At 52.3% G+C, this 22,770-nt stretch overlaps 2 protein-coding genes and 1 pseudogene across 3 annotated transcripts; 2 read left to right on the top strand and 1 right to left on the bottom strand.

Annotated features, from left to right (window-relative positions):
- Positions 1 to 266: 266 nt before the first annotated feature.
- Positions 267 to 4,058, top strand: TMED4 (transmembrane p24 trafficking protein 4). Its single transcript, XM_082230594.1, has 5 exons — positions 267 to 474; positions 600 to 700; positions 1,356 to 1,481; positions 1,765 to 1,911; positions 2,782 to 4,058. Exons 1-5 carry the CDS (start codon positions 282 to 284, stop codon positions 2,929 to 2,931), a joined length of 717 nt encoding a protein of 238 aa, XP_082086720.1. The 5' UTR covers positions 267 to 281; the 3' UTR covers positions 2,932 to 4,058.
- Positions 4,059 to 5,488: 1,430 nt separating this feature from the next.
- DDX56 (DEAD-box helicase 56) lies at positions 5,489 to 18,510 on the top strand. Its single transcript, XM_082230146.1, has 14 exons — positions 5,489 to 5,574; positions 5,663 to 5,824; positions 6,736 to 6,896; positions 7,770 to 7,940; positions 8,835 to 8,925; positions 11,903 to 12,147; positions 12,397 to 12,525; positions 14,778 to 14,891; positions 15,281 to 15,378; positions 15,591 to 15,664; positions 16,724 to 16,813; positions 16,936 to 17,041; positions 17,424 to 17,503; positions 18,192 to 18,510. Exons 1-14 carry the CDS (start codon positions 5,518 to 5,520, stop codon positions 18,294 to 18,296), a joined length of 1,683 nt encoding a protein of 560 aa, XP_082086272.1. The 5' UTR covers positions 5,489 to 5,517; the 3' UTR covers positions 18,297 to 18,510.
- Positions 18,511 to 21,391: 2,881 nt separating this feature from the next.
- LOC309537536 (ATP synthase F(0) complex subunit B1, mitochondrial-like) lies at positions 21,392 to 22,526 on the bottom strand (annotated as a pseudogene). Its single transcript has 2 exons — positions 22,051 to 22,526; positions 21,392 to 21,727 (listed from the first exon to the last, which is right to left on the bottom strand). The product of its transcript is annotated as an ATP synthase F(0) complex subunit B1, mitochondrial-like (transcript).
- Positions 22,527 to 22,770: the final 244 nt, after the last annotated feature.

Below are 22,770 nucleotides of genomic sequence, written 5' to 3' on the forward strand. Positions count from 1 at the left end.
GCAGGGGTTAAAAGGGCCCCGAGGAGCCTTGGGGTTGGGCTCGATGACCACGCGGGAGCCCTTCCTTCTTGCTGCCTCTTCCGCTCGGGCTTCCGGGAAGGGCAAGCCTCACCAGGCTTTCTGCGCACGCGCAGCCTCCTCCGTCGGGCCGAGTCACCTGACCGGCGCTGTTTCCCCTCCGGCGCATGCGCAGCACTCGCGCTGTTTCCACCTCCGGCGGGTTGTGGGGGAGGCAGCCTCGGCGCATGCGCAGCAATTGACAGCGTCGGTCAGCTTCGTCCATGGCAGGCGGGTGTCGCTCGGGGGATCCCGCGGCCTTCTCGGCCCGGCCGCCGAGGTGGCGGCTCGCGGCGGCGGCGGCGCTGCTGGTGCTGCTGGCGGCGGGCCGCGGGGCGCAGGCGCTCTACTTCCACATCGGGGAGACGGAGAAGCGCTGCTTCATCGAGGAGATCCCTGACGAGACCATGGTTATCGGTGCGCATGCGCGAGGAGGGGAGAGGGGGGCGGGGGTGTGGGAGAGCGCGGGGGGTGCGCGCGCACCGGCTCACCTGTCGGCTGTCCCCTGTTGACGGTGGCGCGCCTGTTCCTCCGCTCCGCAGGGAACTACCGGACGCAGCTGTGGGACAAACAGTCCGAGGCCTTCCTGCCCTCCACGCCGGGCCTGGGCATGTTCGTGGAGGTCAAGGATCCCTATGGGAAGGTGAGCAGGTGGAGGAGGAGGGAGCGGGAGCTGCTGTTTCTTGGCCTGACAGCAGCAGCCAAGGGGGCGCTGAGCAGGGAGACCCTGCCCGCCACCCTCTCCTCCTTGGGGCCTTTCAATAGTTTGGGGGGCGGGGTGTTTGCATCAGGGGTGAGGGAGAGGATTAAAAGCCCCTGAAAGGGCCAGGCGACTCCTTGGTGGGGGTGAAGATGGTCTGGGGTCGTCAGCCCTGGCGAAAGCTCCAATCAGATATCATAAAAGGTAAAGGGACCCCTGACCGTTAGGTCCAGTCACGGACGACTCTGGGCTTGCGGCGCTCATCTCACTTTATTGGTCGAGGGAGCCAGTGTACAGCTTCTGGGTCATGTGGCCAGCATGACTAAGCCGCTTCTGGCGAACCAGAGCAGCGCACAGAAACGCCGTTTACCTTCCTGCCAAAGCGGTACCTATTTATCTACTTGCACTTTGATGTGCTTTTGAACTGCTAGGTTGGCAGGAGCAGGGACCGAGCAACGGGAGCTCACCCCGTCGTGGGGATTCGAACCACTGACCTTCTGATCGACAAGCCCTAGGCTCTGTGAGCAGAAATAGAAGCAGCAGGTGAGATACCCCCACACCCCACCTGCCTGACTTTGCTGCTGCTTGATGGTTTCAGATGGTCCTCTCCAGGCAGTACGGCTCTGAAGGCCGCTTCACCTTCACTTCGCACACCCCAGGAGAGCACCAGATCTGCCTCCACTCCAACTCCACCCGCATGGCCCTTTTTGCAGGCGGGAAACTGGTAAGCAGGTTTCTATGTGCCCTTTCCCTCTGTCCATCTTGCTCCAGCCGAGATGGTGGGGGCTGCTCTTCAGGTACTCTGCCCTCATGAACTGGACCCCACCTCACCCTGGTTATTGCTTGTGTAAGGCAAGAGAGAAGCTGCTGTAGAGCTCTTTCTACATTTGCTGAGCAACTGATTGGAAGGGAGGAGGAAAAAAGCCCTGATGCGACAGGGGTGGGGAGTGGGTTGAACTGCAGTGGTGGCTCTTGAATTGGTTTGTGTGTTGCTGTGTTGTGTTCAGCGGGTGCACTTGGATATCCAAGTCGGGGAGCACGCCAACAATTACCCAGAGATCGCAGCCAAGGACAAACTGACCGAACTCCAGCTAAGAGCCAGGCAGCTCTTAGACCAGGTGGAGCAGATCCAGAAGGAGCAGAACTACCAAAGAGTAAGTAACACCCACAACGGATTTCTTTCTTTTGGTTTTTTACTGTAATGCCATTCAGGAGGAGGAGCGGGATCTTGAATGGCATTAGGGGGAGGGGAATCTACCCTGTCCATGGTTTGTGAGGAACTTGTCAGGCCTCAATGTTTAAATGGTTCCTACTTAATCACACACTGGTGGCGTTGTGGGTTAAGCCACAGAGCCTAGGACTTGCCAACCAGAAGGTCGGCAGTTTGAATCCACACGACAGGGTGAGCTCCCGTTGCTCGGTCCCTGCTCCTGCCAACCTAGCAGTTCGAAAGCATGTCAAAGTGCAAGTAGATAAATAGGTACCACTCCGGCGGGAAGGTAAACAGCATTTCCGTGCGCTGCTCTGGTTTGCCAGAAGCGGCTTAGTCATGCTGGCCACATGACCCGGAAGCTATACGTCAGCTCCCTCGGCCAGTAAAGCGAGATGAGCGCCGCAACCCCAGAGTCGTCCGCGACTGGACCTAATGGTCAGGGGTCCCTTTACCTTTACCTAATCACAAACACCGTACTTAAGGAGCATCATCTTGAAAGGGTTTGCTGATCTGAAAGTTCAGAGAAGCACTTGCCAAATCCTAGGAACTTCTTTGGGAGGGGGGCATTCAAGCTGCTTTGGTGCAGGCCGACTGGAGTTAGGGTGGCGTTTGTTGTGGGTTTACAGGTGGTATACCTGCAATAGAACAAGATTGGCAGGAGTTGTTCAGAGGGGGGTAGTATTGGAAAGGTCCTACATCTGCAAGAGGGACCCACCTGCGTAGATGGAGATGTTGGGTTGTATGGGTCTGGTGTGGGGAAGGGGAGAGGGAAGTACCTTCTCTGACTCTCACCACCGTGTTCACTTTCCAGTACCGAGAGGAGAGATTCCGCATGACCAGCGAGAGCACCAACCAGCGGGTGCTGTGGTGGTCCATTGCCCAGACCATCATCCTCATCCTCACAGGCATTTGGCAGATGAGGCACCTGAAGAGCTTCTTTGAGGCTAAAAAATTGGTGTAGCCCCTCTGACAGCACAGGCACCGTTGTTCTTCCGGTTCCACTGAGCACTTCTTGACCCTCCTGGATTTGGCACAACGGAAAGGACAGGTGGAAGCACAGCATGTGAAACATCTTTGGACCAGCATTTGCATACTTCCTCTTCCCTGATGAAGGGGGTGCCCTGCCCACAGAAGTCTCTCACGTGCCACCCCGTTCTTTGCTTTGCTGTGTTGCAGCAGCAGCTGGAAAAGCCTCTGTGGGCAGTGCCCTTGTGCAGATCCAAAGGAAGAGAGAAAATTGCTTTCTAAGAGACTGAGTAGGCTCTTTTTTTTAAAAAAAAGTGCTTTCCTGTTTCTGGATCCTGATTGGTGGGAGTGACTTCTGGGTTGTTCTGTTCTGGTGGTTCCCTGTTGTTCTTTGCTCTTAACACATGAGGTTTGTGGGGCCAGCCCTTGTAGTGGAGAACGGCCTGGAAGAGGAAATGGGAGGGGTGGAATAACATTTATACTCAAACTAGGTTTTTTTCTTGCTGGGGGTGGGGGTGGCCTGATACCTACTGGAACTTGGGGCAGGGGCTGCTTAGGAGGACAACAGCAGTGGTTGCCTACAGGGTTCTGGCAGCATCTCCTCTTGTAACCCTCCCCAGTTTCCAGCGGAGGGGCTAGATAACCATTGTGAACATGGGGTTAGCAAAACTTTAGGCTCCAGGTGTGTTTCAAGTGCTGTCACAGAAGGGATCTCTAGACTTCGGCAAATGAGCCTAGTTTAAGGATACCCACATGTAGTATCTTTTAATTGCACAGAGAAGAGTTTCCACTTGGATGAGTAGGGGTTTTTTTTATACGGCCCTGCTAATGCCACTAGTGTGGATGGCAGAAAGCTTGCTAGGACAACATTAAGTGAGTTGCCATTTATGGAGCTCCTTAACAGCCTTTCTTGAGTTTGGAAAGAGAGGCCTCTACCTATGCAAAAGTATACCTGATGATTTGTGGGCGGCAGCAGAGCCGGAGCATGGAATGGTGGAGAATTTGAAATGCAGTTATCTCCCCCTCCTCTTCCCTGTGTTTTATTTCCTGCCCACTACAGTAAATTCTTAATAATGTTCCTTGTTACAGTTCTGGAGTGAAATAAAATTTCCTGCGAAAAGCTTTCTCTTCCTTGTGTTATTGATTTGGGGTTTGGGTGGGGGTATGGGGTCTGAGCTCAAGAGAAAAATATAATTGGCTCTGGGACTAGGCTCCTCCTGCAAGCTTCTTCTTGGCAAAGGAGCCCCCCACAACCAGGAGCTTCAAAGCTTTTTTTTGTGGGGAAGGAGTAAGGTGGGCCAGGCTCTCTAGAGAAGGCTCTGATGCTTTCAGGTTCCTCTGGGCCCTTAGGTAGTGCCTGGCATGAAGAAGAAGAGTTTGGATTTGATATCCCGCCTTTCACTCCCTTTAAGGAGTCTCAAAGCGGCTAACATGCTCCTTTCTCTTCCTCCCCCACAACAAACACCCTGTGAGGTGAGTGGGGCTGAGAGGTGAGGTGAGTGGGGCAGAGAAGTGTGACTAGCCCAAGGTCACCCAGCAGCTGCATGTGGAGGAGCGGAGACATGAACCCGGTTCACCAGATTAGGAGTCCACCGCTCTTAACCACTACACCACACTGGCTCTCACTGGCATGAGAAGGATCAAAGAGCATGATGACAGATTGCTTAAATGCAGGTGAGAAAGGCCCAGTTTCCCACTCCCAACTCAACACCCGCAGGCCAAGCCGAAGCAACAGACTTCAGCCAACCTATTTCTGGGGTGATGGGATCGGTACCTTGGTAGCTGCTCTAAACCCAAATAAGGTTGGCGAGTCGAACCAGATTTGGGCTTGTTGTTGTTTAGTCGTGTTCGACTCTTCGTGACCCCCTGGACCAGAGCACGCCAGGCACTCCTGTCTTCCACTGCCTCCCGCAGTTTGGTCAAACTCATGCTGGTAGCTTTGAGAACACTGTCCAACCATCTCGTCCTCTGTTGTCCCCTTCTCCTTGTGCCCTCCATCTTTCCCCAACCTCAGGGTCTTTTCCAGGGAGTCTTCTCTTCTCATGAGGTGGCCAAAGTATTGGAGCCTCAGCTTCAGGATCTGTCCTTCCAGGGAGCACTCAGGGCTGATTTCCTTCAGAATGGAGAGGTTTGATCTTCTTGCAGTCCATGGGACTCTCAAGAGTCTCCTCCAGCACCAGAATTCAAAAAGATTTGGGCTAATAAAAGACCAATTTCGTGTTGATTGCCCTGCACCTCTCTGCCTGGCTGGCTGGCGGTGCCCCCTTCACTCCCGGGACCCAGAGGAGGCTGCTTGCTTGGCCCACATCCCCCCTGTCTAGGCTACGGAGCAGGTCTTCAGTACTGAAAGGGATCCCGGCAAGGGGTTCCGCCGGTGCCCGCTAAGCCAGGGAGCCAGCCAGTCGCGTTTGGCTCCGAGACCCCTTGCTGCAATAGCAGCCAGCGAAGCAAGCGCAGCTCGAGCTCTCAAGGCCTGCAGGGGGCGCCGTTGGGGCCGCGTCTCGCTGCTCGGTTTGGCCGGCTAGAGCGGCTTCTTCCGGCTGGGGAAAGCGGAAGCGGCGGCCGCGCGGACAGGGGCAGCATGGAGGGAGAAGCGGGCAGCTTCGCGCACCTCGGGCTGGACGCGCGGCTCCTGCAGGTAACGCGGGCGAGGCTGGGGAGGGGGGAGCTGCGGCCTCCGCCGCCTCCGGGCCTGACCTCGTGTCTTTCGTTCTCTCTGCCGGCAGGCGACGGCGGAGCTGGGCTGGGCGAAGCCGACGCTGATCCAGGAGAAGGCCATCCCGCTGGCCCTGGAGGGCAAAGACCTGCTGGCGCGGGCCAAGACGGGCTCCGGCAAGACGGGCGCTTACGCCCTGCCGCTCCTCCAGCACCTGCTCCGGGGGAAAGCGGTGAGCGACCTGGGGACCCGGCTCCCTCCCTCCCTGATCATCACCATCATCATCATCATTTATACCCCGCCCATCTGGCTGGGTCTCCCCAGCCACTCTGGGCGGCTTCCAACAAAAGATTAAAAATACATTGAAACATCAGTCAAGAAAAGCTTCCCTAAACAGGACTGCCTTCAGATGTCTTCTAAACGTTAAATCAGACACCCTCAAACTTAGCCCTCCAGATGTTTTGGGACTACAACTCCCATCATCTTTAGCTAACAGTACCAGTGGTTAGGGATGATGGGAACTGAAGAAGAAGAAGAAGCTACCCGAAGGAGTCTCAAAGCGGCTAACATTCTCCTTTTCCCTTCCTCCCCCACAACAAACACTCTGTGAGGTGAGTGGGACTGAGAGACTTCAGAGAAGTGTGACTGGCCTAAGGTCACCCAGCAGCTGCATGTGGAGGAGCAGGGACGCGAACCCGGTTCACCAGATTACGAGACTACCACTCTTAACCACTACACCACACTGGCTCTTTTGTAGTCCCAAAACATCTGGAGGGCCGAGTTTGGGGATGCCTGTGTTAGATAGTTGTTTATTTCTTTGACATCTGATGGGAGGGTGTTCCACAGGGCAGGCGCCACTACCGAGAAGGCCCTCTGCCTGGTTCCCTGTAACTTCACTTCTCGCAGTGAAGGAACCGCCAGAAGGCCCTCGGCGCTGGACCTCAATGTGCGGGTTGAACGATGGGGGTGGAGATGCTCTTTCTGGAAGAACTGGAACGTGGAGCTGTAGAGTTGGAAGGGACCCCCCCCCCCGGGCCATTTAGCTCAGGCCCCCGCAGTGAAGGGGTTGCACCTAAAGAGCCCCTTTTGCGATGGCCTGGAGAGTGCGGGACTCTTCTGACCAGGTCTCTTCTTGCCTCCTAGTCAGCGCTGGTGGTGGAGCAGGCTGTTCGGGGACTCATCCTGGTCCCCACCAAGGAGCTGGGCCAGCAGGTGCTGCAGATGCTCCGGCAGCTGACCTCCTACTGCTCCCGGGACCTGCACCTCGTTGACATCTCTGGCCAGGCGGACTTGGCGGCTCAGAGGTGAGTGGTGGGCGGAGGGGCAGGATGGCTGCCCATGTTAATGAAGTCCCCAACACCAAAATGCTTTCTGATTCCTGGCCTGACCACACTGGCTGACAATTTGTTTCCCTACCTAATTCGAAATGCTCATTTTGACCTATAAAGCTGTAAGCAGCTCACAACCGCAATACCTCAAGAACTCCTCTCCCCATATGAACTGACCCAGACCTACGATCATGATTTGAGGCCCTTCTTTGTGTGTCTCCTCCGTGAGAGGCCTGGAGGGTGGCAACACAAGAACAGTCATTCTATGCAGTGACTGCCTGTTTGAAAAGCTCTCCCCAGGGAGGCGCCAGGTGAAAACGTTTCTTTTCAACCAGGCTTTGGGCTGATTAACATTCTATGGCCTTTATATGTCTTTGTAGAGGGGGGAGATGTTTGTTTTTGCTTTATTATGTCCTTTGTGTTCTCATTTTGTATTTTAACGTTATGAACTGCCCTGTGATCTTTGGATGAGGGACGGTAGACAAATGTAATAAATAGTAATAATTCCTGCAAATGGGTCCTTCCTCGTTGGCAGGCTGTCAAAGCATTACAGAGCCTCCCTGGAGTCTCTTGTAGTCTCACATTTTGCCTGTGGCCTCTGGTTGCTTTCTGAGTGGAAACAATGAATGGGAGTCCTCTTCTGCAGTTGACACTGCCCTCTTGGGGAGATCCTCTGTGGCCCAGTTAAGGGTGGCAGCCTCTTCCCATCAGCAACCTGTGGTTATGGTTGCATCACAGACCCAAAGCTTTCGTTCAAGGTCAGGCAAGTATATGTGGTTGTTTCACAGAGACTGGGCCTTCCCGTCTCTTACTGAGGCTTTTATGTGTTGTGGATTCTCTTCCTTCAAGGCCCATCTTGATGGAGAAGCCGGATGTGGTGGTGGGGACGCCATCGCGGGTCCTGGCTCACTTGAGGGCTGGCAGCCTGAGCCTGCAGGATTCTTTGGAAATCCTGGTGTTAGATGAAGCTGACCTCCTTTTCTCCTTTGGCTTTGAGGAAGACTTGAAAAGTCTGTTGTGGTGAGTTTATTGTGGCCCTGGGTTGTTGGCTTTGAAAGGCCTGGGGCCAGCCTGTGATTCCGTGGGAGGCCTAGGAGGTCTCTGAGTTCTTACGAGCAGTACCTCCTCAGGTGTCCTGCTCCATCATTTGTTGAATGTTGGATGCTATGCCAAGGGGGGAAGTGGGGATAGTCCTGGAGCTAGAGAAATTGCTTTTTGTGTCCAGCTAGAATCCATTAGGACACGGGTGGCGCTGTGGGTTAAACCACAGAGCCTAGGACTTGCTGAGAAGGTCGGTGGTTTGAACCCCCAAGACAGGGTGAGCTCCTGTTGCTCGGTCCCTGCTCCTGCCAACCTAGCAGTTCCAAAGCACATCAGAGTGCAAGTAGATAAATAAGTACCACTCCAGCGGGAAGGTAAACGGCGTTTCTGTGTGCTGCTCTGGTTTGCCAGAAGCGGCTTAGTCATGCTGGCCACATGACCCGGAAGCTGTACACCGGCTCCCTTGGCCAATAAAGCGAGATGAGCGCCGCAACCCCAGAGTCGGCCACGACTGGACCTAATGGTAAGGGGTCCCTTTACCTTTACCTAGAATCCATTTTGAAGCTTGTTGGATCCATTTTGTTTGTGTGGCATATTTTATTGGGGAAATTGCGTAGTATAAGCAGAAATCCTGAGTTGAAATTAGCTTTCAGGCTGGAAAAAGTTGGTGCCGTCACACTAGGAAAAGAAGCTCAGCATGTTTATAGTGAAGGTTATGGAAGCAGAGGGATAGGTTGGGGCTGTTGTGCCTGCAATGCTCTGTTTTACTCTCATCCTGGAGGCATCTGGTTCGCTGCCTTTGGGTGCTGAGTGCTGGGCAAAGGGGGCTTGTGGTGCCGCCTTACAAATGATGGGCTCTTGTTTCCTCTCCAGCCACTTGCCCAAAATCTACCAGACTTTCCTCATGTCAGCTACCTTCAATGCGGATGTCGAGGCCCTGAAGGAGCTGGTGCTCCACAACCCTGTAAGTTTGTGGGAAATGGGTTGGAGGTTGTGGGAATGGCTTTGGATTCAAAGGAGGCAAGGTCAGGATTTCCTTGTCCCATTGCTCTGGGGTTGTGGTGGTGGTGGAAATGCTCTTCGCAGATAGTAATGGTCCCGTGTCTGTCTGCCTCTTGCAACCCGCGGGCGTTGAGTTGGTTCTGGTGGTCTCCTAGCAATCCGTGGCACAGAAAGGGAGCAATTGAGAGTCATCTGGGAGGCAGGCCTCCCTCCCTGAGTCCATCCACATGGCCTTGCCAAGCTCTGCCATGCAAGAGGAAACAGCAGCATCAGGGCCCATTGAGGCAGCCTTCACTTGCAGCTGCATTTAGCTGCAGGGACACTGGCTGGAACATTAGAGACCCCCACCAGGAAAGGGATTCACATATGCCTTAAAAAAAATTTTTTTTTAATTGATTTTTCCATGTATACTTTTTCTAACAATATATCTTGAACATTTTTTCATATTTTGACCCTCCTCCCCTGGACTTCCCCCATACTCCCGTTTTGCTTTATTTCCATATTGTTCACCCTGCATATTGTTTCCCCCAAATTTTCCAATACATATAGTCTTATTTTTTGTTGTATGCAGTTGTGCTTGTTTACTCAAACCCTTCCAATGAGTCCATTTCTTTATGTTGCCTCTTCATATATGTTGTAAATGGTTCCCATTCTCTTTTAAAGTCTTTGTTGTCCTTTTCATGTAGTTTTTCTGTTAGTTTTGCCAGTTCTGCATATTCCATAAGTTTCCCTTGCTATTGTTCTTTCGTTGGTATTTCTTCTGTCTTCCAAGTTTGTGCTAATATAATTCTTGCCGCTATTGTTGCAAACATAAATAATTTCCAATTTTCTTTTTTTACATCTTGGTCTAAAATTCCTAGAAGGAATGCTTCTGGTTTCTTAACAAAGGTATTTTTAAACATTTTTTTTTCAATTCATTATATATCATTTCCCAATAATTTCTAATCTTTTTGATTTCCCACCGCATATGGATAGAATGTCTGATCCTTTTCTTTACATTTCCAACAAGTTTTTGATCTCTTTTTATACATTTTGAGCACTTTCTCTACTGTTGTATAATAATAGTAGTAGTAGTAGTAATAATAATAATAATAATAATAATAATAATAATAATAATAATAATAATAATTTATTTGTACCCCGCCCATCTGGCTGGGCCTCCGCAGCCACTCTGGGTGGCTTCCACAAAGACAGAAAATACACTAAGATGTCACACATTAAAAACTTCCCTGAACAGGGCTGCCTTAAGATGTCTTCTGAATGTCAGGTAGTTGTTTATCTCTTTGACATCTGATGGGAGGGCGTTCCACAAGGCGGGCGCCACTACCGAGAAGGCCCTCCGCCTGGTTCTCTGTAGCTTTGCTTCTCGCAATGAGGGATCCGCCAGAAGGCCCTTGGCGCTGGACCTCAGTGTCCGGGCTGAACGATGGGGGTGGAGACGCTCCTTCAGGTATACTGGGCTGAGGCCGTTTAGAGCTTTAAAGGTCAACAACAACACTTTGAATTGTGCTCGGAAACATACTGGGAGCCAATGCAGGTCTCTCAGGACCGGTGTTATGTGGTCCCGGCGGCCACTTCCAGTCACCAGTCTAGCTGCCGCATTCTGGATTAGTTGTAGTTTCCGGATCACCTTCAAAGGTAGCCCCACTTAGAGTGCATTGCAGTAGTCCAAGCGGGAGATAACCAGAGCATGCACCACTCTGGCGAGACAGTCCGCGGGCAGGTAGGGTCTCGGCCTGCGTACCAGGTGGAGCTGGTAGACAGCTGCCCTGGATACAGAATTGACCTGCGCCTCCAGTCTGCTCTTATGTTTCTGTTCAAAACCTCAAGACCAGAATGAATAATAAAGGTGATAACGGACATCTTTGTCTCGTTCCTTTTTCTATTTTAAATTGGTTCGTTATCACCTGGTTAATAATTAATTTTGCACTTTGTATATACATTTTGTATCCCTTTTATAATTTTTTCTCCATATTCCATTTACGATACGATACGATAATCTTTATTATCATTGTCCCATACAGAACAATGAAATTGAAAAAATGTACATCAGACATTCAAAAACCAATAAGCCTCCTATCCCAGCCTGGTTAACCCCCTAAAAACTCTGATACCCCATAATTAAATACGATATACTCCCACAGAGACTACCTTACACTGTGTTTAAAACCAAAATCGCATTTGGATAAAAACTGTTTCTCAGGCGGCTAGTCCTAGTCTTTATAACCCTGTACCTTCTTCCAGAAGGCAGAAGCTGAAAGAGATCATTTCCGGGGTGCGTACTATCCTGCACTATCTCTGCAGCTTTCTTATGACACCTGAAAGCATAGATTTGATCCACGGTCAAATCCTCCTCCTTCTCCTCCTCTAACCCCGGTGATTTACGATCCTTGGAATCTTGCACGCCCATAGCTGCTCCCACACAGCACAGTTTCTACACCTGCATCTGCTGCTACTTCTGTCCCTATACAGCAGCATTTCGTGTTGGCCATCACTTTATAAAATCCCAAGATACATTATCAAATGCTTTTTCCGCATCTGTAAACATCATTGCTCCTTTTTTCTCATTTCTTACTTCTAAATACTCTATTACGTTTAAGATATTTCTTATATTATCTTTCATCTGCCTACCTGGAAGGAATCCCACTTGGTCTGGATGTATATAAACATTTAAGACCTTTTCCAATCTATTAGCTAAAATATTAGCAAATATCTTATAATCATTGTTCAGTAATAAAATAGGTCTATAGTTTTTGACCAAGGTCAAATCTGTATCTGGTTTTGGAATCAAAATAATATAAGCTTCCTTCCATTCACATATGCCTTGGCCCCGCTGCAGTAACGACTATAATAGCTTAAGCTGCCTCAACACCATTGGTGGTTAGGCAGCGTATAAATACACCAAAATAAAATGAAGCCTCTTTTCACCTCCTGCACAGGTGACCCTGAAGCTGCAGGAATCGCAGCTGCCAGACAGCTCCAAGCTGTGCCAGTTCCAGATCCGGTGCGAGACGGAGGACGACAAGTTCCTGCTGCTCTACGCACTGCTGAAGCTTTCGCTGGTGAAGGGCAAAGTCATCCTCTTTGTCAGCACCATTGATCGCTGCTACCGCCTCAAGCTCTTCCTGGAGCAGTTCAGCATCCCAGCCTGTGTCCTGAACTCCGAGCTGCCTGTTCAGTCCAGGTGAGCCTTGCTGGTAGCTGTGGGGGCAGTGGTGGAGGCAGCAGCAGCAGCAGCTGCCATCCTGGGAGATGGGAAAAGGAGCTGCAGGTATGGTGCTTTGGCCTTCAAGGGGGCACGTAGGAGAGATGAACAAACTGGCGGGCCGTGGCATCCGTGCCTGGCCACGATGCAGCCCCACGCACTGCCTGCCATATCCAGAGGTGAATTCCCCCGGCGAAACCACAGTTTCCATCAATTGATCTGTTCCAGGTGCCACATCATCAGCCAGTTCAATCGGGGCTTCTGTGATTACATCATCGCCACCGACGAACAGGACCTGGGAGAGAAAGAGAGACCGACGAGAGGGAAGAGGAAGAGGAAGGGCAACAAAGCAGGAAAGTAGGTTTGGCTTAAGAGCCACAAATACGTTCTGTTTGACAACAGATGGTGTGAAATGGGAGATTGGGGGGCTAGGTGCCATCGGTGTGCAGCTGACCCTCAGGTCTACTTCTCCATAATCAGGAAATGCCATGTGGGCACTGGACTAGGGCCTGGAATAAATGGTGGGGTAGATCATAGAGTCGTAGAGTTGGAAGGGATGCCAAGGGTTGTCTAGTTTAATGCCCTGCAGTGCAGGAATCCTGCCCACTGGTTGGGCTTGAACCGCCAACCTTCTGGTTAACAGACAGCGCAATGTCCCACTGCGTCACAAGGAAATAAGCTGAATTTGAATCATGGCAGGTGACTGGTTCCTGTGGCTTCACACATCTGTGGTGGCAGAGGTGGCCTATTTATGTTCCAGCCGGCCTACCCTTCAGCCGATCCGATTTGGGTGGCATAGAATTCTCTCCTCACCTCAGACCACTTTTTTCTATCCAGTGAGTGATCCAATGACATCTACCCAGCTGGCCAGTCAGAAGTGAATTTTACAAACCTCCTAGCACAGCATAAATAGCAGCCTCTTGCAATTAAGCAACTGGCAGCTGCCAGCCACCAACTGGAGAATTGTGCTTTTTTCTAATAACCCTGCCTAAGCAATAATAATAATAATAATAATAATAATAATAATAATAATAATAATTTATTATTTGTACCCCGCCCATCTGGCTGGGTTTCCCCAGCCACTCTGGGTGGCTTCCACAGAGACCAAAAATACACTAAAATGTCACGCATTAAAAACTTCCCTGAACAGGGCTGCCTTCAGATGTCTTCTAAAAGCCAGATAGTTGTTTATTTCCTTGACATCTGATGGGAGGGAATTCCACAGGGTGGGCGCCACTACCAAGAAGGCCCTCTGCCTGGTTCCCTGTAGCTTTGCTTCTCGCAATGAGGGAACCGCCAGAAGGCCCTCGGCGCTGGACCTCAGTGTCCGGGCAGAATGATGGGGGTGGAGACGCTCCTTCAGGTATACTGGGCCGAGGCCGTTTAGGGCTTTAACGTAAACTCTAATATCTTTGTGGAAGGAGAATAAAATTATGAAGGAATTAAATAAAATTGAAATGCACATGAGGAAAGGCTAAGCCAGGTTGTTTTCGCAAGAGAACCATGAGAGAAGTGCGGAATGACATGTACGCAAGAGCAACTGCTATGACGGTTGAGGACAAAGGAAGGAGGGAAAGATAAGGAAGTTTTTATGCCTCGTGATTCAGTCGGTAGAGGCAAGTAGAAGGAAATACTGCCATACGTGGACATAACTGCCTTTTCGCTTGAGACTTGTGTTTTTTTTCATATTTGGTGTGCCACCCCCTCAACTACTTGCTGGCAGAGGTTGTATCGAACCCCCCCTCCCCTTGCAACGCCTAAATAAACATCCTGTTTGACTGACAAGTTTGGAGTTTGGATTTTATTGGCCGTTTGAACTGAACCCACAGGGTATTCGGTATGGAAACGCAACACTTCCCTAACATCTTGCGTATAAAACAACCCCTCTCTGAGTAAATGCAACTTTAAAGGTGATTTCTCCCAAGAAGCTGGCGTTCGTTTTGCATGGTAACTTGAGTTCATAATGTATGCTTTTAAGTGTTGATTTTATTGACTTTGGTTATGAAATTTGTTTTTAAGTGTTGGTTTTTGTTGAAAATGCATTTTTTAACACTCTTTGATAAGCAGCTTCGAGGTTTTAGTTGCAGTTAAGTGGTATATGGGACGCAGGTGGCGCTGTGGGTTAAACCACAGAGCCTAGGGTTTGCCAATCAGAAGGTCGGCGGTTCAAATCCCCGCGACGGGGTGAGCTCCCGTTTCTCAGTCCCTGCTCCTGCCAACCTAGCAGTTCGAAAGCATGTTAAAGTGCAAGTAGATAAATAGGTACCATTCCGGCGGGAAGGTAAACGGCGTTTCCATGCGCTGCTCTGGTTCGCCAGAAGCGGCTTGGTCATGCTGGCCACATCACCCGGAAGCTGTATGCCGGCTCCCTCGGCCAATAAAGCGAGATGAGTGCCGCAACCCCAGAGTCGGTCACGACGGGACCTAATGGTCAGGGGTCCCTTTACCTTTACTAAGTGGTATATAAGTAGGGCTGCAGGATGCATCCAAGTGGCTTGGTTAGCAGAGGCCCGGATGCTTCTGAGGGACCTCTTCCTTGTCCTGCTACCTAGGAGAGGGAGAGAGTCGCCCCTTGCCCTCAGTGCTCTCTTCTGCTGCTTCCCTTGCAGGGGCAAAGACCAGGAATACGGAGTGTCGCGTGGGATCGACTTCCAGAACGTCTCTGCTGTCCTGAACTTTGACTTCCCTCCCTCAGTGGAGTCCTACATTCACCGAGCAGGCAGGTGAGCAGCAGGTGGCCTTGCATTTACAGAACCGTGAATTCCACATTCCCGGGATGAGGCCACGCTTGGTTTTCTAAGAACAGGGACTTAATCAAAGGTCACCTGATGCCTCTGTGTCATCTGGGACTTCGGTTTTTTTGCAAGCTGCCTGGCACAGAACCCAGCCTTCTCTGAATTTCCTCTTGAGTCGGTTATCAAAGACCTATTTCTCTGATTAGCTGGTAATTTTCATAAAGCTGTTTCAGGGGAAAGGGGCCCAGAGTGTTTGTGTCCTGCCTCCCTTTTCACGGAGCGTGCCTTCCCTTCGCACAGTCCTGGTGCCTCTCCTGAGTCCCTTCTTGCCTCTTCCCTGCCCTTGCCTGACCACCTGTCGTCTTCCTCCCTTGCAGGACTGCCCGTGCAGACAACCCGGGCACTGCCCTGACCTTCGTCCTGCCCTCCGAGAAGGCTGTGCTGGCTGAGATTGAGGCGGCTCTCACAGGAGGAGGTGGGTGTTCTCGCGAGGCAGGGAGGTGCTGCCCTCGGAAGGTCTTCCAAGCGGGCAGAGGGAACACCTCCCCCCGGGGGTACAGGGGCGGTGAGGTCAGCACGGGGCACTGGCTTGGCTCTGGGCGCAGAATTGCCCAATTCGAGAGTTGCCCCGTGCAGTGGCTGCTTGCCTTTCCGTTGCTCTAACCGGTCCCAATCCTCCCCCACCAGGCAGCGACGACACTCCCTTGCGGCCCTACCTGTTCCGGATGGAGGAGATTGAGGGCCTTCGGTACCGTTGTCGGGTGAGTGGGCACGGCCTGGCTGCTCTGGGAGGTGGCTGCAGCTGCACCACCTCCTCTTGCCCTCTTCCTGCATGGGGGCAAAGGGGTCGGGGCGGTAGAGGCAGCTGTTACAGGTGATGCTTCAGAGCCATCATTGGCAGGGCAGACTGCAGGTTGGGGGCGAGGTCGACATGGGTCCAGTGCTTCTCCAGCTGCACTGGCTCCCGGTGGAGTACAGAGTCAGATTTAATGTGCTGGCTTTGACCTTTAAAGCCCTTCATGGCCTAGGACCCTCGCACCTACAGGACCACCTCTCCTGGTATGGCCCACGGAGGACCTTAAGGTCCATAAATAGCAACACCCTAGAGGTCCCGGGCCCTAAGGAAGTTAAATTAGCCTCAACCAGAGCCAGGGCCTTTTCAACACTGGCTCCGGCCTGGTGGAACTCTCTGTCTCATGAGACCAGGGCCCTGCGGGATCTGATTTCTTTCCGCAGGGCCTGTAAAACAGTTGTTCTGCCTGGCCTTTGGCTTAGAATTAATTTGACTCCCTCCCCCTCTTTCTTTTTTCCTGTCTTCTGTGAAGAGGCTGCAGTTTAATGTTTTAATCTTGTATTTTAATCTTGTTTTTTAAGTTGTATTTTAATCAACTTGTTTTTCTTATTGGTTGTTAGCCGCCCTGAGCCCAGTCTTGGCTGGGGAGGGAGGGGTATAAATAAATTTTATTATTATTAAAAGGCAGCTGTTTCAGGCAGATCTCGGGTTCTCCGTGTTGAGGACAACCCTGCTTCAGGGAGCCCCCTGATATCCCCTTCCCTGAGTGGTTTTGCCAGGCGCTAGAGAGGGGAAATCTCAGAGGCGGCAGGAACGTTTGGCAAGGAATTGTAAAGCACAGGATCCAGTTCTCTGGATGCCACGGCGTGATTCGGAGGGGTTGCCTCCTCCCGCTATTTCTTGTTTTCTCCCGACTCATCTGCTGCTTTTCGTAATCACGGGGACGGAGTAAGTCCTGTGCCCCCCTCCCCATTGCTTTTAAACCACCCACTTCTGCCCAGTCCTCAGTTGGGTCCTTTGTTCTCAGGATGCCATGCGGTCCGTCACCAAGCAGGCCATCAAGGAAGCTCGCCTCCGGGAGATCAAGGAGGAGCTGCTCAACTCTGAGAAGCTGAAGGTATTGGCCTGCACAGCACCTGGGCGTGGGGAGGGCAGAGGGACCTGAGAGAGTTGGAGGGGGTCGTCAGGGAGGGGCGGTTGTTGAGGAGCTGCTGCTGACCTCCATTTCTCTCCTGCCAGACATACTTTGAGGACAATCCGCGGGACTTGGACCTCCTGCGCCATGACAAGCCTCTTCACCCAGCCATTGTCAAGCCCCACTTGCGGAACGTGCCAGCGTACCTGGGTAGGAGGGGGCGGCATTTGTGGCCTCAGCAGGGGGGCTCAGTGCTGCGTTTAATGAGCTCTGGGGCGGGACTTGGGCTTCCCTCCTCCGAGGGGGAAAGAGTGGGAGCCCTGCTTCTCGTGCACAGTCCTTACCTTGGAGTCCACGCCCCCTTCCCACTGTCCATGCAAATCTCCAAGGCTGCTTAAGCTGTGCGAGGGCAAGCTCTTGCTTCTCAGCTGTGGTGCAGAAGAAAAAGTGCAGCAAAGGCGGCCGGGTATGGGGGGGGGAGAGAGCTAATGCAAAAACATCGCAGGCCTCTCGAGAATGGGCCGCAAGAGGGGGTCTTCCGCCTCCTGTTTGGGCCAGTAACCAGCAGCGTCTGCTCCTCTTCTCTCCCCAGTGCCTCCCACCCTCCGGGCTGTGGCACAGCCCCTGGGCAGCAAGCGCAGACGACGGAAGCCGCTGACACCCAAAACCAGGGTATGTCTTGCTCCTCTGCTGCTGACCTCAAATTGGAGGGGGAGCGGGGACTGGCCTGCCTTTCCTCACACCCTGGCACAGGCCCAGGGAAGGTTTCTTCGCAAAACTTTACAGAACCGGGCACGGCTCCCTGTTGCCCAGCCTCTGCTTGGGAAAGTTTGCGGAACTGCTATCGATCATGTGCTGGGTCCTGTAAAGAAGGCTTGACAATTGGGGGGGGGTGGCTGTGGAGGGCTTGATAGCTGGAGGGCCTTCTGTGCTCCTCCAGAGGCCCTATTTCACCCCCTCCTCTGTGTTTGTTCCTTCACCCCCTTACTCCTTGGGGTGCAAGAGCAAAAATCTCACCTCTGCTGTTTCCTGGGATCTCCACTCTTTGCTACATTGGGTGTGGGTTGAGTTTGGGGCCTGCCATGTGGGGCCTTAGGCAGTTATTCTGCCCCTTTCTGTGGTGCTTCTGGTACTGTACCTTCATGGGGGGAGTCCAAGTGCTGAGGACGAATAGTGTGGCCCGTGGGCGGGTGCCGTTTGCAGACCCAATCACCAAGCGAAAAGCTCAAGAACCTTTGCCAGAGCCCTTTTGGATTTGTGATTGCGGCAGCAGGGTAAGGGACCCAGCAGCCCAGTGGTCAGGCAACCCCCCCCCCCACGGTGAGATCCACTTCTACACTGTCTCTCCCTCCCCCAATAGGGCCAGCGGAACCCCCTGCGGAGCTTCAGGTGCACGAAGCAGAGGTCGGGAGCCAAGCACCGGTCAGCCAGGCACCGGACGGCCGCTGGAACGCCTGGATCCTGACCGCCACTTACAGCTGAACTGTGTCGGGGAGGAGGCTGGCGCTGGGCCCCTGTTTTGGGGGCAGGATATTTGATGTAAATAAAGGACAGCTGTTTGTGCTTGTCCACCATCTTGTCAGGTTTGGAGGCCTTCCTCAGAAGAACATTAAAGGGGTTGACCTCCCATGGCCATTGTAGTGCCTTAAGGCCGGGAGCAACTTCTCCTGCATTCTCAAGTCTTTGTGGGGTTTTTTGTTTGAGCTGCCTCCTCTGTCCTGGCAACACTGCCTGGGGAGTAGCTCTGGGCCCCTTGTGCCTGCCTCTCTGGGCCAGGTGGTGGGTGGGTGGGTGCAGGGTTCCTTGTGTGGGTGAAGGTGCTTTGTCTTGGAAGCCGGGTTCCTCCCGTGGAGATTCCTGGCAGCAGCTGCTGCCTGGAAGAAGTCCTGAAACTCTGTAAACATCCTTTGCCTTCAATCGCAGCCCCTGCTTTTGGATGTGCCAAATGCCCCGTCTGCAATTCCTTCTCACCTGGTTTCTGTAAACCGAGTTGTTCTCTTGTATCGCACTCCTTTGCTCTCGCCAGCTGGGCCCCACCCCAGCCCTTTGCTCCCCGGGTCTGAGGTGAAGGCACAGCAAGGCTCTTCCAGGGTGATAGCAGGTCTGCTCACAGCACGGGCCCCCGCCTCCGTGGTGCGTCCTGTGGCCCTTGTTCTGTTTGTGGCTACCTGTGCCAATAGCTGCCAATAATGGCAACTAGTGGACTATTGCCCAGGCTCCCTTGGCCTTATCAGGCGTCAAGGCCAGGCCAGGCTTGTAAACCTTGAGGAGGAAGGAAGATAAGCGGCTCAAGGTGGAGGCAGCAGACGGAGGATCAGGAGCCTGCGGACACTCCTGGGCGAGTCCTCTTGGACCGTAAGCCACAAACACGCAACTCCCTGGCCTGTTCTTAAACCCCCACCCCCGGCTTTCCTTGCCTTCAGCTGCACTGCTTCCTCCTCGGATGTTTCCCCAAGAAGCTTACGTGGCTTTGCACTTGCAAGGGTCAAAGCCAGGCGTGCTGTGACTTGGCAATTCGAGTGGCTTTGCTTTAAGTGGGTTGCCCGGTTGAGCGGGCTACCAGGCCTGCTCTTTTCACAGGGAGGGAGGGAGACGGGCACCTTCCTTGCTGCCACGTGGCAAAACGAATGAGCCCCATCTGGGGGGGGGGGGGTTCTCCCATCTGGGCTGCAACAGCAGTTTGGTTCCAAAGAGGATCCAGGCCTGCCTTCTTCACCCCTCAGCTGGGCACACCATTTCCTGTTAAAGCTCAGCAGTTCCTGAGAATATCACAAACCCTGAAGGGTTGTATTGATTTTTACAGTGTATTGGGGGGCAGGGGGCGCCGATCCCAGAAGGGGGAAATAGCACCTTCTGCATTTGCTTTAAATACAGTGGAGCTTCTGGATACAAACGGGACTCACAGCTGTCCATGGAGGCACAGGTCAAATCTGTGTCCAAGGCAACTGTTTTCCAGCTCCATCTGGTACGCAGGCTGAGACCCTACCTGCCCACAGACTGTCTTGCCAGAGTGGTGCATGCTCTGGTTATCTCTTGCTTGCACTACTGCAATGCGCTCTATGTGGGGCTACCTTTGAAGGTGACCCAGAAACTATAACTAATCCAGAATGCGGCAGCTAGACTGGTGACTGGGAGTGGCCGCCGGGACCACATAACACCGGTCCTGAGAGACCTGCATTGGCTCCCAGTACGTTTCTGAGCACAATTCAAAGTGTTGGTGCTGACCTTTAAAGCCCTAAACGGCCTTGGTCCTGTATACCTGAAGGAACGTTTCCACCTCCGTTGTTCTGCCCCGACACTGAGGTCCAGCGCCAAGGGCCTCCTGGCGGTTCCCTCCCTGCGAAAAGCCAAGTTACAGGGAACCAGGCAGAGGGCCTTCTCGGTAGTGGCACCCGCCCTGTGGAATGCCCTCCCACCAGATGTCAAAGAGAAAAATAACTACCAAACTTTTAGAAGACATCTAAAGGCAGCCCTGTTTAGGGAAGCTTTTAATGTTTAATAGGTTATTGTATTTTAGTGTTTTGTTGGAGTGGCTGGGGGGACCCAGCCAGATGGGCGGGGTATAAATAATAAATTATTTTTATTATCTGTTCCGGAGCCCTGTTCGTATCCTGAAGCGAACGCAACCCACGTCTGCGTGGGTTGTGATTCGCCGCTTCCGCACATGCGCATGACATCATTTTGGCCGTCTGCGTGAGCTGCGAAACCCGGAAGTAACGCGTTCCGTTACTTCTGTGTCACCGCAGAGCGCAACCCGAAAGCACTCAACCTCAACCCGAGGTATGACTATAGTGAAATGCTTGAGGCAGGGGATCCTGGAGGGAGAATTGAGCAGGTGCTGGGTGCTGGGGCAGAGTCCGCCAGGTGCTCCATCTTACCTGAAGAGGATCACCCGTCTTTGGAGGGGCCACGGTGGGGAGTTCTGGGCAGCCAGGATGCGGTGGGGTGTGTTAGGCAGCTTATAGCTTGCCTGTTTCAATGCCAGTACAGTGGTACCTCGGGTTACATACGCTTCAGGTTACAGACTCCACTAACCCAGAAATAGTACCCCGGTTTAGAACTTTGCTTCAGGATGAGAACAGAAATCGTGCTCCGGCAGCGCGGCGGCAGCAGGAGGCCCCATTAGCTAAAGTGGTGCTTCAGGTTAAGAACAGTTTCAGGTTAAGTTCGGACCTCCGGTACGAATTAAGAGCTTAACCTGAGGTACCACTGTATACCAAATCTGGTGCAACTGCATTTGGGATACTGTGTGCAGTTTTGGTTGCCACGCTTGAATAAGGATATTGTGGAGCTGGAAGACGATCCAAAATGGCCAACCCAAATGATCAAAGGGATGGAGCGACTCGCCTACAAGGAAAAGTTGCAGCATTTCGGAAATTTTAGTTTAGCGAAAAGGTAAAGAGGCAGCATAATGTACATTTGTAAAATAATGCACAGCATGGATAAAATGGAGAGAGAAGTTTATCACCTCTCACAGTGCTAGGACGTGTGGGCGTCCAGTGCAACTGAAAGTTGGAAGATTTGGGATGGATAAAAGGAAGTCCTTGATGCCCTGCACAGTTGTTGTTTTTTAAAGATATATATGTTTTAATTAAGATTTGCCATCACATGGTTTAAGAGGTCACATTTGTTTTTAAACAGTTGCCTGTGCAGACTTTGACAATGCCTTTAGGTCCAAGATGCATTTAGCAATGCCCCCCCCCCTTGTTGGGCTGTAATACTCTGCCTAATGTTCTGCTCGACCCAGATGATCATGTGATTTTGTTCCATATTCCGCTTGAGATTGCCACGTGATAATCCAGCTGCTTCTTCACTTCTGTGTATACAGTAAACAGCCTCTCTCTGTAGTTTCTCTCAAGCATTATAGCAAAGAGATAGTAAAGGTAAAGGGGACCCCTGACCATTAGGTCCAGTCGTGACCGACTCTGGGGTTGCGGCGCTCATCTCGCTCTATGGGCCGAGGGAGCCGGCGTACAGCTTCCGGGTCATGTGGCCAGCATGACTAAACCGCTTCTGGTGAACCAGAGCAGCGCACGGAAACGACGTTTACCTTCCCGCCGGAGTGGTACCTATTTATCTACTTGCACTTTGAGGTGCTTTCGAACTGCTAGGTTGGCAGGAGCAGGGACCGAGCAACGGGAGCTCACCCCGTCACAGGGATTCGAACCGCCGACCTTCTGATCGGCAAGTCCTAGGCTCTGTGGTTTAACCCACAGCACCAAGACCCTCAACTCTCCACTGCTCTTTCTTCTCTTCAATAGCTGTAGTGTGGTTAGCTATCATCGCATTTTTCCCAGATGTTGCTTGTGCTATAGTATCCTCGTTGAGCTTGTCAGCAAAAGCTGCTACATCTGCACTGTGCTTCTTAATTATGTAGATGAGAATTCCCGCCATAACACCTCCAACGATTGTTTCATGGTTAACTATGTAAAGTTCCTTAGAGACCATATAGAGCAGAAGCCCACTCCCATATATATAGGGGCCTGCGACTCCTGTTTTAGGGTATAAGAATTGGAAAATTTCTTCAGGGAATATTCCATGGCAGAATTTTCTTCCTGACTCTGGAAGAGGTGGCACAGGAGCGAAGCGTTGCTGACTTGTGTTAAGTGGTCTTAATATTTGCACTGCCCCCACGGGCAAGAGCGGGCACCAAGCTCTTCAGGCCACCAGCACGCACGGCCAAATGAGAAAACATCGCTGCTGCTGCCACTGCCGGCACCCTCTCCATCCCTGTGACCCTCCCGGCAAAGAGAACTCAAGATGGCAGCCTCCATGGAGGAGGTCTTGCCCACACCCTGCACAGCTGAAGTGGGGGACTTGCTCCTACAGGAGGCAATGATAGCCACCAACTTGGATGGCTTTAAAAGAAGGTTGGACAAATTCATGGAGGAGGAGAGGGCCATCCATGGCTGCCGGCCATGATGGCTTTGCTTCCACAG

This window comes from Podarcis vaucheri, assembly GCF_965113315.1.
Source record: "Podarcis vaucheri genome assembly, chromosome: 7".
NCBI classification, from domain to species: domain Eukaryota; kingdom Metazoa; phylum Chordata; class Lepidosauria; order Squamata; family Lacertidae; genus Podarcis; species Podarcis vaucheri.